This window comes from Propithecus coquereli, unplaced genomic scaffold, assembly GCF_000956105.1.
Source record: "Propithecus coquereli isolate 6110/MARCELLA unplaced genomic scaffold, Pcoq_1.0 Scaffold288, whole genome shotgun sequence".
NCBI classification, from domain to species: domain Eukaryota; kingdom Metazoa; phylum Chordata; class Mammalia; order Primates; family Indriidae; genus Propithecus; species Propithecus coquereli.
In genome coordinates, this window is record NW_012148485.1 from 715,310 (window position 1) to 730,517 (window position 15,208).

A 15,208-nucleotide genomic window follows, 5' to 3' on the forward strand; every position below is an offset into this window, starting at 1 on the left:
CTCTTATTGATTTGTACTTGCCTTAGAAATCTTTGGAACTTGTTTCTGGTTCTGACTAGGGACAGAGACGGTCAGCACGTCTGTGCCCCCGAGCCTTCACCAGAGATTAAAGCAGAAACCGCCCTCCGAGACGACTTTGCCAGCCGCAAAGCGAGGGCTTACAAGAAAGCTTCCGGCCCCAGGCAGAAGTTTGTGCACTTTGGGCCGGTGACTGAGATCGATCAGCAGAGGTGGCAGCGGCTCAGCATTGGCAAGCCCGGGCCTCGGGAGCATGGAGAAGAAATTGTCGGTCACGGCAGCGAGACTCAAACGCGCTCCGGGTCTCCGGTCTCGGCAGCTGCCTCCGGCTTAAAGGAAGACCAAATGCTTACCCCGCAGAACGACCGCAGGTATATCTCGCCGCACGTGTGCGAGGAGGTCTGCACGGAGTCACGGCTGCCTCTAAAGAGTTTGCCGACGCTCGTTGAACAAACCCCTAGAGAGCACAGAGCTTAACAGACTCTTCTGCTGGGTAGCAGAGAAGTACTGTTGGCGGGCCGCCCTGGGGGCAGGTGTGTGTCTGACGGGTGACGCAGCCTCCGTCTTGATCCCTGCCTGGGAATGCCAGTAATGTCGGCAGGCGGCCCTTTCTCCCTCGGCTGCGTTAAGCATGATTTTATTAGTTGAAAATACTGAATGAGCGAAATGGGATGTTTTAATGATACCACTAGTGTTTCTTCTAAAGACATCTTGATAAAAGTCAGGTTTATCTATAACCTCCCTCTTTCCTATCCCACAGAGGGAGGAAAAAAGTAGTTATTAGGATCATGAGTTCAAATTTTGGACATCTTAGCAGACGTATTTAAAAAAAGAAAAGGTCTCCTCCTTTCCATACTTTTTAAAATTATACCCAGCCTGAGCAAGAGCGAGACCCTGTCTCTACTAAAAATAGAAAGAAATTAATTGGACAACTAAAAATATATATGGAAAAAAAAATTAGCCGGGCATGGTGGCACATGCTTGTAGTCCTAGCTACTCGGGAGGCTGAGGCAGGAGGATCGCTTGAGGCCAGGAGTTAGAGGTTGCTGTGAGCTAGGCTGACGCCACGGCACTCTAGCCGGGCAACAGAGTGAGACTCTGTCTCAAAAAAAAAAAAAAAAAACTTATATAATAAATCTGGAATAAAAAGAGACTTATCTTTTGGGGATTTCCGTTAAGTCAAGAGTTTCCTTGGATGAAAAACCATCCACATGGGTGAAGGAACACCGTTGTGTTCTCATCGTCCCTGGAGGCCGTCGGCTTGGAGTTCCCAAGGCCTGTTCTGGGGATTCATTTCTGTGCGCTGGTCTCTCTTCCTTTAAAAACAGACATCGGGCATTTACAAGACTCTGGATTGTCCCGGAAACCCCCACTCCCCCTGCATGGTGGTAGCCAAGTGAGGCTCCCCGTGGCGGGAGGAAGCACTCAGAACCTTCTTCTTTACACTGTGTCCTTGAATCCAAAGGAAGTTGTGGATGGCCCGTCACCTGTAGCAGGGTTTCCTGGGTTGCAGAGCGTGCATGACGCTGGAGAGGAGAGCAGGCTGCAGACACCGGAAACACACAGTTGGGGTTTCAGAGGCCAGGGGGGTCTGAGCTGGGAATGAGGGAAGGTAGGGAATGGATAAGAAATGAGTCCTCGGAGCCTTGAATCCCGAGGGACCACCCCTCAGTCCTGTGGTCACAGAGTCACACCAGCTTCCTTTGACCTTCTCAGGCCCTTGCTGGGGTTCACGTCCCATTATTTCAAGCTGACTGTGTCATCCTTACTAACCAGCTTCTGGAATGAGAGCAGATTCCCTCTTAATGGTCATCTCTTCGTCTTTCAGTCTGAAATGCTTTCACGACTCCGTTCGTAATGCTTGTTCCCCTCTCTCCTGCCGTCCACGCTACGTGGTTATCAACAGAGTAGCGAGTCCTGGCGTAGGTGACCATTGCAAAAAGGTCCCGTGGCTGGCCCCTGTGCCGGAGTCTCAGGAAGAGTGGGGCTGCAGGACAGGAAAAGGTGAGCAGCAGCGTTTCTTGCCTCCCCAGAAGGCGGAGGAGGACAGGGCCTCCGGTGTGAATTCTTCCCTCGCGGTAAAGCTGTCCCCTCTGGCTTTAGCGACGTCCACACAGCTGCCACAGGATGGCGGAGAAGAAAAGGAAGGCGCTCCGAGAGATTCTGAGACGCTGCCACAGGCAGGAAGATCAGAGGAGAGCAGCCAGCCACTGTGAGCATCTTGCCTGTGCCCGGGGTGTGCTGCCTCCGCTGTGTGTGGCTGTTGTGTCCCCCAAAGACAGCTTAGAGTCAGAGCGCGCGCTCGGCGGGTGATGCAGCGTGGAGTAAGGTCGCTGGAGTAACGTGCGATCCCGGGGTCAGAGTTCTGCCGCTGGCGCCGCTCTGCGTAGAAACGTTAGCTTTTGCATGCGGCTGGGGACTGGCCACATTTCATCCTCGGGAACCACGGAAACCAAAAAGGGAAACCGATTCCCGTGTGAGTACCAGTTGCATGGCAGAGGTTCGCAGTAGTGAAAAGGAGGATTTTTCTGCTCAGCTTCTGTGTGTGCCGCCGCCTCCGTGGACGCTGGCTTCCTCTGTCTTGAGTTAATGCCAGTGAGTGACGCTACCGAAAGCATCTTTAGCAGTGAGTGGCCTTTGACCCCCTGGACTGAATATTGCCCTAGTGCGCGTCCTCTTGCCTCCGAACGGGAGGCCTCGGGGACAGAAGAGAGGTCAGAGAAGATGGCAGCTCCTGCCTGCAGTGGCAGTGGACCGACAGGCCACAGAAAGTTGTGTGATTCACACAAAGATGATATGATGGCCAGGAGAACTGGGATGTCCCTTAGACACACCGGATCCAGCCCAAACCGGTTCCTTCCAGTTCCATTTGCAAAGCAACAGGATGTCAAGGAATATGCCGAAGGTCTAACAGTGAAAGACCAGAGGTCAGAAGGTTATCTCGTGCCCTTGTGACTTTGTTTCTCTCTTCTGAGCCTTGGCCGTGCTTTGAGTGTGCCATTAATGCATCACGGTGCATTGACGTCACTGTCGCTGTTGCTAGCAGAAACGGGATGACTAAAATTGGCCCTGTCTGCCAAGAATCGTTTTTCTTGCTTGCATGTCAGCGGGTGTGGAAAGAATAGTTTAGTGGTGAATTTACCCGTTAAAGGTTCTTTCTGGCGCGCATCTTGTGGACAGAGTAAATGGGAGGTTCTTTTATTTTTTCCCAGCTCACTCAGGAGCCTTCAGGGTAAGGGGTTGAACTGCTTTCTGACGTCCTTGATTTGACTCTGATTCCAAGTCCAAACGAGATGAATACCACTTATAAAATTTGTAATCTAATTTAATTTTTCGACATTATCAAACACTCTTGGCCTTCCAGAGGTAGGGTTTCTATTCCATGCCCCGACTTGATTTAGAGTCAAGCATGACTTGCTAATAATCCCGGGTTCATGTTCTGGTTTAAGGTCCTATATGTTGTGGCCTCTCTTGCCATTAAATAACAGTGATATATTTTTGTTAAAAGTGCAGTCTGCCTGATCAATGTAGGGCAAAGGAACGAGGAGCACTTTGCACAATTATGAGCTCACTACAAAATAGGAAGTCTCGGAGTTCTGCTTCTCAAAGGACCTTGATGGGAGGGGGACAGAGGGCAGAGAAGGGAGCAAGGAGAATGGTGAGTAATCCCAACATTTTAAGGTCAACATCCTAGCCGTCTTTATCACCGGGATTTAACCTATGTTTGCATTCTTCTCAATAATAACCATAATATAGTAGAGCCTTATTATAACACTATTTCCAGGGAGCAGGGGTAATCAATATTCACGCTTTACTCTGCAACGTAGAGCACTCTGTAGCCTTTGCAAGGTGTGTCTGTTCCCTCTGGCTCACCTTCTCCTGGGAACTCACAGGTAGGTGGGACTGATGTTCGTTCCGTTTCACAAATAGGAAGGCTGAGGTGGAGGAAAGTTAGGTGAGGGCACTACACGTGATTCCTGGGCTGGTTAGGGCTGGTCAGTGCCAGAGGACAGAGTGGTCAACCTGGTCCTCCACAAGCACTCACTTTCCAGGTGGTCCTGGTCGGTGAGCTCCCGTAAAGCCAGCGAGAATGGGAGGAGAGGAGGACGGGAGGCCTGCGGCTGCCCGCTGGACACATCCTGGGTGCTCTCCTGTTCCTAACTCCTCACACGACCTTTGAGAGTGAGAATTTTCATCTGCATTTTGCAATTGGGAAGATTACCACGTGCTGGTAATTACCGAGCCAAGATTCAAACCTGGGTCTGTCTGAGTGGCAGCCACCGCCCCACTCCGGCGCAAGCTACTTGAGCAGACTGCGGCTGAATTCCCTGTCCCTTCTGTCTGTCATTCCATCTGTGATTCGGAAAGAGTCCTCTGTAGTTCAAGTAGGGATGAATGGCCACTCTGGGCCCAAGGAAGCCCGTCGGATTAGCCACGTGGCGTATTGTAATTGTGTGATTGAGCCGGCACACCCCCTGGTCATTCATGTTTCCTTTCAACAAATGTTTATTGAGTAATTACTACGTGTAAAACACTGTGCTGGGTGCCGGGGGGTAATCTTAGAGCAGTAGTAAAACCGTTTTCTCTCTCACTTCGAATTCAGCTAATGCTAGTTCACAATATACAAACATATAACCAGCAAATTATGGATTCCGAAATGCTTTCTTAGCGCTGAAAGTTGCATATGTGCCATCAATAGGTGTATAGAATATTCCCTTTATCTTTCTAAATATCCCTGTCCTCTATATTAAACTTTATGAATTGACTTTTTTTTTGGTAGGATGCTTATGCCAACTACGATCTGTCTGGCCAGCTTTGTACCCCTGTAGCCAATAGACTCACCTACTGTGCGTTAAAAAGATCTGTTAGTGGCTTTTTTTTTTTTTTGGCAATTTATTTTTACGTTTTTGGTTTCCTGTAGCATAACTGGGAAAACCTCTTGAAGCCGAAGCTCTAATTTCCTTCCCTTTACCAGCAAAGGCGATTCTGCTTAAGCTGGTGCCCTTTTAAAGCTAATAAATTAGTCTGAAAGAAAATTCTTTAAATCCACAAGTGCATAGTAAAGGGATAGATGGTTCTCTTCAGAGACTGTGCTGTTCTTTTCTTTCAATTTCCAGATCACCCAATAAGTATCCAGGGCCTCATCTGATCACTGCCCAGGGACTCAAACAGAAAAATCCCTGCCCCCATAGGGCTTCTGTTTTGGCGTAAATCTACATTTGTTGGCAGAAATGTTGGTAACAGATGCTGTTAATTATTTTGTACAGAAACAATTTAAATTCAGACATATCCTATATGCAACAACGTAGCTAAACCTCTCAAACAATGTCGTGCTGAAGAAGCCAAACTCAAGAGTATATACACTATATGAGTCTACTTCTATAGCACAAAACGCTCAGTATTAATCTATGGGTGTGTTCAGTTCATGAAAAGTCATTAAGGTATGTGTAGTATGTGTACTTTATGTAGATTTCAATAAAGTGTTAATTAAAATATTCAAATAGAGATACAAAAGCACATAACAGCTGTTCATAGATTCTTGATTAACCATCCTTTAGGAAAAACTGCTCTGCTGTCTTCCATAGATAATTTAGAAAACACTGTATTTGAATAAATCTATTCCCATAGGCCTGTTAATTAACTGGGAAACATTTATCTAGTCTTCAGAATTAATACTGATCTTGTCCTCTCTCTTGATGTGGAAGCATCCACTCATCATCTGCTTCAACGTAGTGGTGCTTTTGGAAAACTGGTAAACCGTAGCACCTTCCGAAGCTATCCCCTGGAGAGACAGAAAATGAGTCTTACTGCCAGAAGAAAAACATTCACAAACCCTTTCTTTATCTTCCTCTTCCTTTTGGTCATTTCAACAGAGATTTTTGGGTTTTGCACTGGTATGGTTGCCTTCACTATGAACTAAATAATTATCAGTGAACACAGACTATTCTTGAAAGATGAAATCGTAAGAAAGAAGCGTGCGTGTGTCCGTACACCCATGCATTCTGGGTACTTTCTCTAAGATTACAGGAAGAAATCTTGAGAAATTACTTTTTTCCTATAAATTGTTGTGAAACTGAGTGTGGGACCAGGTTATTTTTGCTGACAACCACAAAATGTAATTTATTGGAAACTGAAAGCAGGATATATTTTCTTTTTTGTTTTTTTTTTAAATACTCTTTTTACCATCCATAGGACTCTGCTTCATAGGGATATATTTTCTTTAATGAAATAATTCTTTGTTCACCATCAGCATGCAGAGAAGAGCAACCTGTCAGAGTATAGGTAAGAACCATCCCTTAAAATTCACCGTTGCTAAGGAGACAATCATTTGCGGGAGCCGCTTTTTTAAAAATGTGCTTAAAATATGCCCTTGTAGTGTTCTGATTGTTTTCTAATTTGACCTTTTTCCTTGCTTTATCAGACACATTTAGACTTAAAGTGACTATCACAGAGGGTACAACTTTATAGATCCAAATAATCAGAAGAACATAAAAGTTTGGAAAAAACTTTGGTTTTTCAAGTTGTGGAATATCATCCAAGTATGATTTTGATTAAGGCTACCAGTTTTCTAGGAATTGTGGTTTTTGTCAAATGCATGCGGAAGGCACTCGTTGGGGTTCTGGTTGGAGTTCTGGTTTGCTTTCAGGGAACGGCAGAAGCACTCTTTGATGTCATTTGTGCAAATGCATTAACACACCAGGGACAGGGTCAGTAAGGGTGTAAGTATGTTGGGTGCCCATCACACCCCGTTACTACTGAACACAGAGGCATGAACAGTTTAACTGTTTGTGAATGACTATAATACATGTTTGTCTGTTTTTTAAGCTGCTTTCTCTAACCATCGTGGGTTATACCTAAGCCTTTTTGTGTTCATGTCAAACAGATCCTTTCTGTGTGGGTAGCATGGGGATTATTTTAATTTCTCATCTGGGTTTTGCGTTCTTTAGAAACATCAAGACTTTTGATTTTCAGCAGCTAATGGGTATTGCTCATTGTATAATGACATTTCTCTTTCAGTATGATCAGCAAAAAAGGTTTGGCACACATGTATTTCATCAGCAGTTTTCATTTCCAGCTTGGTTACAGCATTAACTTTCTGTCTTGCCAGTCCTCTAATTTTGTATTTGGTCTTATAGATACGGTCCGAGAACTCCTGTGTCTGATGACGCAGAGTAAGTTGTCTTGTATTTATAGGATTGCATTAATTACTAGCCTAAACTGCATGCTTCCAGTACTTACCACTAATTGAAATGCAACTGATGCAACAGTGAACTGAATAGTTAACTGACTCGTGCAGCAAAGCGCTCGAAGTTGGAATGCAGAACATATGTTCTGTGCAGGAAAGATGAATGAAAAAGCAACTTAAGCATGATTCTAACATGCAGCTGCTGCTTAGAACTTAACATTTGCTTTTCGTAGACTGGGCATGTTAAAGCTGTTGTTCTTGTTATGGTTTGGACATCGGTACCCCTTCTGAACCACGGAATTATTAAAAGGATATCCTGCATTAATCCTTGATATGTTGGGGCTTAGAGTTAACAATGAAGTAGCCATTCCCATAAGTCACATCTTTTTAAACTAAGAAAATAAATCCTAAACCACTAACTATAGATTCAGAAGCCCAAGTTCCTCCCAGGTGGGAGTCATATAAACTGCGGGATGCTTAAGACCAAAACATCGGGGTTTCGCTCAAGTTCCGTGGCATAGCAAGGGGTCAAGGATGTAAGACATGTCTTGGGCTCCCTCCTCTCCCTTCTTCTTGGTTTCACTCCTCTCGGAGATTCATTCCTCATCCTGTACTTCACGTCCAAATTTGAGAAGAATCCACACCCTCTCACTTGTGACCACATTAACACTTTCAAACTGGATTTCCCATGTGCAGATCATTCTGAAACTGACAACACAAGGCAAACGTTTTCTTTGCAGAATAACAGCCTTCTCAGATTTAAGCGATTTGTGTTCGGAGAAACATGATTAACATCTAATTCCAGCATTGGTAGTTTGCTGAGGCTGCCGCCTCTCCTCTCTGCGAGAAGCCTGTCGTGGCCTCGTGGGAGTCGGGGCTCTCCGAGGACTAATCATCGGCAAGCTTTCTGCCTGTCCTTGCCCGAGCCACAGTTTCAAGCCAGAGTGAGGAATTTAAATAAGGGTGTAGTACACACAAATATCAATTCCACTGATGACAAAGAGATTAGGCAAAAAAAAATTAAGTGTTTTCAAATTGCACGTTTTCCTTGTTTGCGTTCAAGATGTCAGCTTAGTTTGGACTCGAAGCCCTAAGCGGTCAGACTCCAGAGCCAAGTTTCCCAGGAGCGATCTACAATCGGTTAGTGGCCTTTCATACAGAACGTTGATATCTCAAAACCAAATTCAGCCTGAGCTTGACTGGCTGCAGAGTTAAGTAGTCTGTGACATTGAGCCGTGGTTATTACTTTTAAAACCTGCAGTGGCGATATTTAACGTGCACTGAAAGGAGGATTTTATCAGATTGATAGGCAAAACGCTACTTTGATCTGGTGAGCAAAAACATGATGATAGACGGGATTTATTCTTCATCAGTGCAAAGCTGTTGTGCAATTTGCGTAAAATAGATCTCTGGGAAACCCTAAAAGGTGAAAGAAAGGAAGCTATATTAAAGGGCTTTTGAATTTTGCCTGTACCTGAACACGAAACCTCACCCATAGGAAAACTTAATGATTTTTTAAAAGGGGCAAGGATGGGAACTTCCTTCTGTCCTTCTCTACGTTTACAAAAAGCAGCCCCATGGACCAAGAAGAGTAAAAGGAGCTTCTTTTCCAGAGCTCTTATCTTGGAATATCCAAAGTGCCGAATTTCCTGCATAGAGTAGACACAGTTTACATGAAACCATGCGAGGAACAAAATGAAAAGTTGTTATCAGGAATTTATTTTTTAAATAGACATTTATATATTTTTAGTTTATTCCCTTTTCCAAAATCTTTAAGGGCGATTATTGGTACAGGCTATATTTATTAATAATTGACACATTCTTAAAATAGAACCCAATCAAAAAAACTGCACCCTTTACGGAGACTATAGATCCCGGGCAGACCTACCCCACAGGCAGACAGAGAAATTTCTACCTCCTGGCCAGCCAAGAATGTGTCTGTAGATTTAATTTCACCTTCTTGCCCTTCTCCTCACTTGCTCATTCCAACACTCTCCCCACCAAAGAAGTCTGTCCCTTGGGAGAGCCATAGGCCATTTTATTCTGAACTCCCTTACCTTAGACTTGGCCCAGAAACGATTTCTAGGTCCCCTCCAGTAATTTGAGCCTGGCCCTCAGAGATGCCAAACCACCACCAAGAGTGACTCCTGGACTCTGCAGCCAGGGGCCCTTGTCCCACCAGCCCAGGGACATAGGCGTCAAGTGCTGAGAAGTACAAGGTTAGTCCAGGTCACATTAATTGTCTGGAAGCCTGGCTTCTCCAGAATCCCCCACCCGACCCCCAGACAGACACTTCTTCATCTGGGAGGCTGAGTCCGACCTCTGACCTGGGAACATTTTCTAACGGTGACCCAGCCTGTTTCCTGTCTAGTATTATCAATTCTCAACTTTCTCAGTTTCTTCTTCTTCTTCTTCTTTTTTTTTTTTTTGAAATGGCATAAAGATATTACTTGCATTTTTGTTATTTCTTTTTTGGCCAGTTTGCTGATATTTTTTGATTTAAAAAAAAAAAACACAAAACCTTGGGACCCTGGGAAAATATAGTACCGGTTGAGTATCATATAAACGAGATGCTTAGGAGGAGAAGTGATTCAGATTTTGAACTTTTTTTGGATTTGGGAATATTCGCATATACGTGAGATACTTTGGGAATGAGACCCAAGTCTAAACGTGAGATTCATTTATGTTTCACATACACCTATACACATAGCCTGAAGGTAATTTTATACGATATTTTAAATAATTTTGTGCATAAAACAACATTTTGACTGCAACCCATGACATGAGGTCACCCATGGAATTCTCCAATGTGGGGTCATGTCGGTGCTCAGAAGGTTTGGGATTTTGGAGCATTTTGGATTTTAGATTTTTAAATTAGATGCTCAACCTGTACTTCCTGGTACATGAAAGGGCAAACAGGAGTTTCTCTTTTTATTTAACTAACCAGCTTTTCACACATTTGGGCTGAGGTGGGAAGAGCTTCACAGCAGGACAGAGGAAGGGACTAATAATGCTGAAGTCCTATCCAGTTTTCTCTACACCCACCGAGAGAGATAAGCAAATCCCAAATCCTGGGATTTGCAAATCCCATTTTCTTCCTGGGCTCTAGGGCCACCTATTGTGCCCTGCACCAAAATTCTGCCCTTTGGAAATTATCTATGGCAAAGTCAAAGAAAGGGGCCTCCTTTCTCTCCCAGAATCTACCAGCTATTCCATGTGATTATTAAGAGAGTCCCAGCTTAGAGCAGTTTATGTCTTCTAAGATCTTAGCAAACATTATGAATTGCCTTAAAAAATGAACTGACTGGATTAGATATATTAAAGGCAAGACTTTTTTTTAACTGTGAGAGGAGGAATGGGATGAATTTGGGTCTCTTCCTGGAAGACCTCCTTAAGTGAATTGTGACCCATGAAGTTTCAAACCCATGGGTTAGATTTTTCTACCTGACCAATTCCTAAATCTTTCTCAAATGACATTAATAAATAGTATAAAATAGATGAAAAGTCACAGTCCCTCTCCCGTTTTGAAGACTGCAGTTTGTTTTTCTAGAAGGCACAGATGCCAGAATCAGCAGTACCCCCTGAGAATGTCTGAGGCAACTTCCCACCGGGGCTTGTCATATCCATGCTGATGGAAGCCTCAGATGAGAGTCCTATGCAGTCAGATGATGGGAATACCCTTAGGGAAGACAGATTACAAGTACAGTCTCCAGTTTTAGTTCTCTTCGGGCAGACTTAAATCATCCAGCATCTGGAGAAAGGGGAGAGGGACCCACACATTGATGCAGATTCCTTGTGAGTGGATTGAAATGAAGGTGGGCGGCAGTGCTTTGGGGCCGTCTTCTTCCACACGGCTGCCTGCTGAGGCCCTCACTGCACCCAGCGATGCTGTCTCTGTTCACTGTCCTGGCCATGGGGGTGACAATGCTGGACATCACTGATGATGTCTGGAATTCGTTGGCATCTAAGTGCATGGCTTTTCCTTTTCTTTGTGTCAAGCTGGCTTCAGAAATGGCCCATCACTGTCTTCTGTCCCCAGCAGTTAACAGTGAATCTTTAAGGATCCTCCGTTTCTTGATTTTTGGATCCTGTAACCTACTTGATCCCAGAGCTAGTCTTGCTTTGAAAGGGGGGAACAATTGGAGGATCTTGCTTTGGTTTCTGTTTCTGTTTTATATTGCTGCTTCCGCTTTTGCTGTAACAAAGGTCTACGTAAGCATCACCGAAAAGGCCCTATGATCTTGCCGGACATTTAATAAACTCCTGTAGGATACCTTAATTATATGCACAGCCTAGGGGATTCTTAAAAAATTGCTTTCCCTGTCCTTTTCCTTTTAAAAACAGTAAATTCAGAGGTGTCCTGACAAAAATAAAGTAAAATGATTCTGAGCGCATTAGGACACAAAGTGCAGACTGATTTATACATGTCCTTCTTTATTCTTGTTATAAAATGCCTTATTTTCTTGACCCCCCACGCCCTGGACTGCACTATCAGTTATAGGCAGCTTTACAAGCAATGAAAAGAAACAGCCACATCGCACATAGACATCACCAATTCATGGTTGTTGAACGCATGCAAAATTTAGAAAATAAGATACAAAAAGTGGATGCCCAACTTAACACTGTGGGATAATTTATTTGAAAATGGAAAAATGACGTCTGTTCAGGGAGGAGGCGCTTCAGCCGCTGTCTGCACAAGGAAGCACTGGCCGCGACCTGCTTTCGCTCAGGGAACGCTGCCCTGTTTCCCCAGATTCCTCCCAAATCGCACCTTCCCATCCTCTTCATCTTATTTACGTATTTATTTATCGCTCATTTCCAAACGGGGAAAGCCCGGCGCTTCCGATACCCTCTTCTAGCTCTTCCTTAAACATATTGTGGCACTTTGCATACAAGGTGATGTTGACCCCATTCGGTGGCATCATTAAGACAAAGACGCCACCTTCGTTCGGCTTCTGCGGCGACAGGAGCAGGTGGGGGCGCCGGCGTGTCCCGCCCGGGTCAGACCCACCGTGAACCTGCGGCTGTGTTGGCGCCCGCAAGGGGGCAGCGTTCCCGGCTCGGTGGCGCCCCCACGTGACAGGGTCAGGCCCAATCGCGAACCTGCGGCTGTGTCTGGCGCCCGCAAGGGGGCAGCGTTCCCGGCTCGGTAGCGCCCCCGCGCGGCAGAGCTCCGCCAGCGCACCCCGCCAGGGTCGGGACAGACGCAAACCCGCGGCTGTGTCTGGCGCCCACAAGGGGGCAGCGTTCCCGGCTCGGTGGCGCCCCCGCGCGGCCGGCGTGCGCAGCAATGGCGGCCGCCGACCGGGTCCCTCTCGTCTGCTCTCCCCGCACCAGGAGCACGAGTCTGTCGGACATGCGGGCCGAGGAGGAGGCCGCGGTGCAGCCGCACAGCAGGGCGCGCCAGGAGCAGCTGCAGCTCATCAACAGCCAGCTGCGGGAGGAGGACGACAGGTGGCAGGACGTGAGTCCCGCGCGGGGCGGGGCGGCGCGCAGACTCGGACGGGCCGGGCAGGGGAAGGAGCCCGGGGACGCGGGGACCGGGGCCGCGGGGTCGGTGGCGGGTGACGGTGCGGAGGCGGGACGGCAGGTGGAGCTGAGGGCACGGACGCGAAATCGGCGATGCAGACTGCAGCGGTGACGGGGGGCCGGGTTCGCACCGGGAAGGATCGAGGCCGGTGGAGGTTCGGGGTCCTGCGCTGGGAGCAAGACGCCAACGCGGGGAGAGGGGATCATCCCACTTGGCTCCCACGGGCGCTCCCAGGTCGCCATGGCAACCTCGCCTCTGCCGCCGGCCAAAAACTTAACCTCTCCAAAGTTGAGAAAACGTGGTCACATTATGTCTGCAATGTATCGAGCACTTACTATGTGCCTCGCACCTTGTGTGTTTTATCACATTTAACCCTGCAAGCTTGTGAGCATAGGCGCTGTGATCACCCGTCCTCTAGAGATGAGGAAACTGAGGCACAGAGAGACTAAGAAACGTGCCTGAGATTCCAAAGCACGGAAAAGAGAGAGCTGGTGTTATTCCCCACAGCGGCAATCCCATCCGTCTGGCCCCAGAGTCCTCACTGCTCATCACCTGCTGTAACTACCTGTAGGGTTAGAGGCGAGGTCCTCGTAAGGATCAGGTGAATTCATACACACAGAGTCGTCGGATCTGTAAGACTCCAAAGCCAATTGTTTTCTGCCTTTACTCCCTCCCAGGAAGAAACTAAATTAATCCCTACCGTTTTATTGTCAAGATATCTATTCGTGAATGTAGAGGTCAGAAATGGGAAGAAAGGAGTTTCTTACAGTTGCCTCATGAGGCAATTCTCTAAAATGTAGCAACTCACATGAAATATGATTGCATATTTCACACTGGCCACGTTGAAATAAATGTACTGCCCTGCTACGGGCAGGAAGATGGCATCTGGACGCTTCCTGCCTTTGAAGCGTTTCCGTTCGGACCATGCTTACACTGGACTCTGTAGGAACGCCCGAGTGTAGTGCCAGGGCCCATAGTCAGTGCTCACCGAACTCCGAGGAGTAGAAATGGAATTATGTGCAAGCCTGAAGAAGAATTTCGTCTCTCTCTGTCCCCCAGGACCTGGCTCGTTGGAAGAGTCGTAGAAGAAGTGCTTCTCAGGACTTAATCAAGAAAGAGGAAGAAAGGAAAAAAATGGAGAAGTTACTGGCTGGAGAGGACGGGACCCGTGAACGAAGGAAAAGCATCAAAACCTACAGAGAAATTGTTCAAGAAAAGTGAGTTCTTTCCATTATTGTTTTTTAATGTACAGTATTAGCTGGATGTGCTGTTTCTAAAACATGTTGGTTATCACAAAGGCTCTAACACCAATATTTATACTCCCTGTGCTAGCTCTTCAGCTCTGCCTTCGGTTTCTACCACGGCCTTTGCAATTTTCATGACTACTGACTTTATTATTGTTTCCCCTCCTCTGCCCCATCCTTTAGAGAGCGGAGAGAGAGAGAGCTGCATGAGGCGTATAAGAACGCTCGGTCCCAGGAGGAGGCAGAGGGGATCCTTCAACAGTACATCGAGAGGTTCACCATCAGTGAGGCTGTTCTTGAACGCTTGGAGATGCCAAAAATTCTGGAAAGAAGCCATTCAACAGAGCCAAACTTATCCCCCTTCCCGAACGACCCCAACCCCATGAAATACCTACGGCAGCAGTCGCTTCCTCCACCCAAGTTCACTGCCAGCGTCGAAACCACCATTGCTCGTGCCAGCGTTCTGGATACCAGCATGTCGGCAGGCGGTGCGTCTCCGGGCAAAACTGTCACTCCCAAAGCAGTGCCTGTGCTGACACCCAAGCCTTATTCCCAGCCCAGAAACTCTCAAGAGGTTCTGAAGGCCTTTAAGGTAGGACAAGTTCCTTAAGAGTAGAACCGAAACCAAACTCCGGGCAGTTGATGGAAAGAAGCATCCTGATTCGAGAAAATGCAGTTCTTTTTACCAAACAAGAGCAAAATGTGTTCACGTTTATTATTGTGATGTTTATGTATCTCTGAGATTTGGTTTGTAAATACTCAAGGGATAGATGTTCCCCTCGATTGCTGTTGTTAGTACTGATGGACTCTGGTAAGACTGACGGTCAAGTCATCTCCATGAGCAAGGTCTATCTTCTAGTTTGATATAACGGCACGGTCCCTCTACAGTATTGGTAACAAACCCGAATTTAGTAATACCCCAGTATTTCCAGCTATCTGGAGATATGGCAAACTCCTCAAAACAAAATTCCAGTTGCTTTTGGTTCAAAAAGAAGTATATGCAGCTACCCTCTTTCAGGAAGAAATTGACATCATAGCCAAAAAGATGCTCCGATTGAAACAATATGAGCAACACGTGAGAACATGGAATGTACTTGGTCCTCAGATGAGACAGGTTTTTTTTTCAAGTGGAAAGAAACTGGGTTGTTTTACCAATGAATGTGTAAAATAATGTTCCAGAACCAACAAACTTATGACACCCAAACATCTTTTCACTTCCTCACATTTCAG

The 15,208-nt window shown here is 46.3% G+C and overlaps 1 protein-coding gene across 3 annotated transcripts in view; it reads left to right on the top strand.

The window, feature by feature from the left end:
* Window positions 1–15,208, top strand: part of LIMCH1 (LIM and calponin homology domains 1) — a 388,718-nt gene that overhangs the window by 304,898 nt on the left and 68,612 nt on the right. For 2 of the 3 annotated variants that reach the window (XM_012648485.1, XM_012648484.1), the window contains exons 1-3: window positions 12,539–12,668; window positions 13,794–13,951; window positions 14,162–14,570. In XM_012648485.1, coding sequence (XP_012503939.1) covers window positions 12,561–12,668; window positions 13,794–13,951; window positions 14,162–14,570 — 675 coding nt within the window. In that variant the 5' untranslated portion in view covers window positions 12,539–12,560. Of the gene's footprint in view, window positions 1–7,154; window positions 7,191–12,538; window positions 12,669–13,793; window positions 13,952–14,161; window positions 14,571–15,208 lie in introns of those variants that run through there. The other variant, XM_012648487.1, reaches the window with a different exon arrangement.